At 47.2% G+C, this 3,031-nt stretch overlaps 1 protein-coding gene across 1 annotated transcript in view; it reads right to left on the reverse strand.

Annotated features, from left to right (window-relative positions):
* Positions 1–2,206: 2,206 nt before the first annotated feature.
* LOC103782028 (phospholipid-transporting ATPase FetA-like) overlaps positions 2,207–3,031 on the reverse strand; it is a 48,124-nt gene continuing 47,299 nt past the window's right edge. The window contains exon 27 of the mRNA XM_008949760.1: positions 2,207–2,428. Within this exon, the coding sequence (XP_008948008.1) occupies positions 2,207–2,428 (222 nt within the window). The remainder of the gene's footprint in view (positions 2,429–3,031) is intronic.

The raw sequence follows: 3,031 nt of genomic DNA on the forward strand, positions 1-3,031 counted from the left end.
ACATGCTGGCGACAGCTTGGGTAGGTCTCTCAGTCCACAGACCAGTCTGGGTAGCATGGGGATGTCTCCTTACCTGCATAACTTCCCCCGTTTCCTGTAGCCCCAGGAGGCTGACTGTGAAAGACATAATCCCCACCAGAAAGCTGTGGCTGTCTCTGCACCGTGAGGGATAAATCAGAGGGCTGTGACAAGCACTAACTCTCACAGAGGTTTCCTCAGTCAGCATGCAGGCTCTCACTTTACTGAGGTGTCTCCTTGCAGTGGAGATCACCGGCTCAAAATTTGCTCCTTCCCTAGCAAGAAGCTCATGGCTGTGAAGTCTGGATCCAGTCCCAGCTCCAGTTTTGCACTGGCTGTGCTGAAATTTAATACCACAGTTTGCAACCAGCCTCCCAGAGCAGCAGGTGCAACAGACAGGTTTTTTCCTGTGCTGAGTTAAACCCAAGGAGATTAAAGCTTCTATTAGAGCTTAAAAAACTCCTACACAGTAACTGCTGAAACTGGGACCACAGGGAGCAAGGTGTTATACACAGTTTGGATGAAATCAGGCCTATTGCCATCCTACGTTGCCTCCATCAGTAGCTCAGAGACTCAAGGCAGAATGCTCCCAATAACTACCTGTTCGTTACTGTGCAAAAAAAAACCCAATTCAAAACAAGGAAGGAGTCTAGATTTGTATAAAGGATCCAAAAAAACCCAACAAAACAGCCCATACTGCTTAGTCCTCTGGACAAAAAAAGCTCCATTTAGGCAACTCAGCAGTGTTGGCAGGACAGTCTCGGGATGTCACACTGGCCTTCCACCCAGTAACCCTGCTGAGGATGGAGCTACTTTAACAGAACAGTGAGCGAATCCCAGTCCCTCAGGATCCCCGTGTCTTTGGCTGTGTCTGTGCGTCTTAGGTCCCTCTGCTGGCAGCCAAGCCGACAGGACTTTCAGCTCTCAGCAACTCGTGGCTGATGGACGAGCTGTTTGCAAATAAAATATTAGCCAGCACAGAGAAACCTGAGCTTTCACAAAGTTTCTCCGAAACTGGACCACACGACTCATCGGGGAGCCACCAGGTCATGCTTTATCCCCTACCCTAAGTGACAGTACTGGTGTAACAAAGGACACCCTATGCTAGCTGTGAAATGGCATCTCTGCCTCTGATACTGCTTGCATGATACCCACCAGGTCAGATGTGTGTTCCTCAGCCTCTTAACAGTGTGAGAGGCACCTGGTGCTGGAAGCTCAGGTAAGCCCTACCCATGACATGGGGTTCTCAGGGCCAGAGTTTATGGCTTGATCCTTACGGGAGCCTGAGATGCTTCTACTCTTTTATTTTAAGTCTAAATGAAAGGGCTGGTGCCCAAGTACAAAACCTGAGGGGGCTTGAGGATAATGATCTTTTACAAGAGCAGAGTTGCAATGCAGATAAAACAGGGCAGGCTGATGAATGTCAAGTCCTTGTCCCTTGACCAGCTAAGGTTTTCTCTGAGCTTGCATCACTTCCCGAATGCAGATGCAGGAAGAGGGTGGTGTTTGGGCACTGGCCATCTCTTGAAAGACTGGACTAACTGTTAGTTTGGAAGGAGGTTATTTTCAACTCCTGCCTTCCAAAGTCTGTGTGTACAGCCAAAAGGTTACAAAATTACACATATTACAAAAATCTGGGGGGTTGTGTGGCTGGACCTAAGGCACACCTGGGGTCAACACTGTCACCCCAGTAACACGGCCCAGATTCATTACAGAAACAAAGGCACATGAATCAGAAAGATATTGTCAATTCTACCTTTTCCTCAGTCTGGACTTCTCTTCGCTCTGAGGTATGTATTTAAAGAGAGAAAAAAAAAATAGCGTTATGAACAATCTCAGGGAGTGGAGAAGCCTCCTGTAGTATGTTCTCTCTTCTTCCAGGGAGGGCCTCTGGGATACCATGCAACAGCTCTGATCCACCCTGCCTGACTTCCCTGGCAGCAGCACATGTGTCTGAAAGAGAAGCTGGAGTCAGAGGGTGCATATGGGTGAAAGGAAGGGCCCAAGTCCTTGGTTTGGTAGCCCAGAGGGCAGAGTTCTGGGCAGCCACTGGCTCGGTGCTTTGCAGGGAGCACAGCCTCCTCTTCCAACAGCTGTTCACTTTGGTTTGCTTTGGGTTTTGGTTGTTGTGGTTTGGTGTTTGTTTTGGTTAATTTTTTTTTCCTTTTCTTTTTTTGTTTGTTTGTTTTTACAATCCTTTGTGTTTATATTTGTCACTATTTGGTGAAAATGTTCCGGTTGTGGCAAAAGGTGATTTTGGCCGCATGTTTCTCCCAGACATAATGAGTGCTCCAAAGCCATGCTGGTGGGAGAAGGCATAGCCAGAGCGGCGGGTGCTGGTCCGACGCAGGCGTCTCTTGGGTGAGGGTGGAGGTGGACGCTTTTTGGCTTCTTTGATCTTGAGCAGGACCTGAGATCAGAAAATAAGATGGTAAAAGAAGGGAAGTGCATCATTATTTGCAAGCATAGTTAAAGAGGAGCAAAGAAAAGGGAAACAGAAGCAGTGGATCCAAAGCTAAAGACAACTGACGAAACAGCAGGATGGCAGGAGGGGTTGCAGAGCAGGAATAGAATGGGTAACACAGGATGACAGCCTGGTAAAAGCAAAAGGCAGTCTTACTCTAAAAGGCATTAATGGGAGTGTCATCTCTAAGTCATGGGAGGGGACAGTTTCAGTGTCTTGTTCCTCACAGGTCTGTGGTGTCTCAGTTGGGGCATTACTACAGCTTTTTTGGGGCACTGAAGTCACGTAAGCTAAAGTCATCTCAGCCATAGTCAAAAGTCCAGAAAACAAATAAGGAAACATTTTTAAATTGGCTTAATCTAGAAAATAGACTACTAAAGTAGATCTCCAGTGTGTAGGAGCTTTTTATAATGAGAATGGTGATCAATGTGTCATCATATTCCTTGGTAGAAGGGAATGAAATAATGCACTTTACTTGAAGGTAGTGGATCTCTCCTCAGCCACCTTTTCTCCAGGCTAAAATACCCTGAGCCCTGAGTTCCCCCAGCC

Source organism: Merops nubicus, unplaced genomic scaffold (genome assembly GCF_000691845.1).
Source record: "Merops nubicus isolate BGI_N331 unplaced genomic scaffold, ASM69184v1 scaffold871, whole genome shotgun sequence".
In the NCBI taxonomy this organism is placed as follows: Eukaryota; Metazoa; Chordata; class Aves; order Coraciiformes; family Meropidae; genus Merops; species Merops nubicus.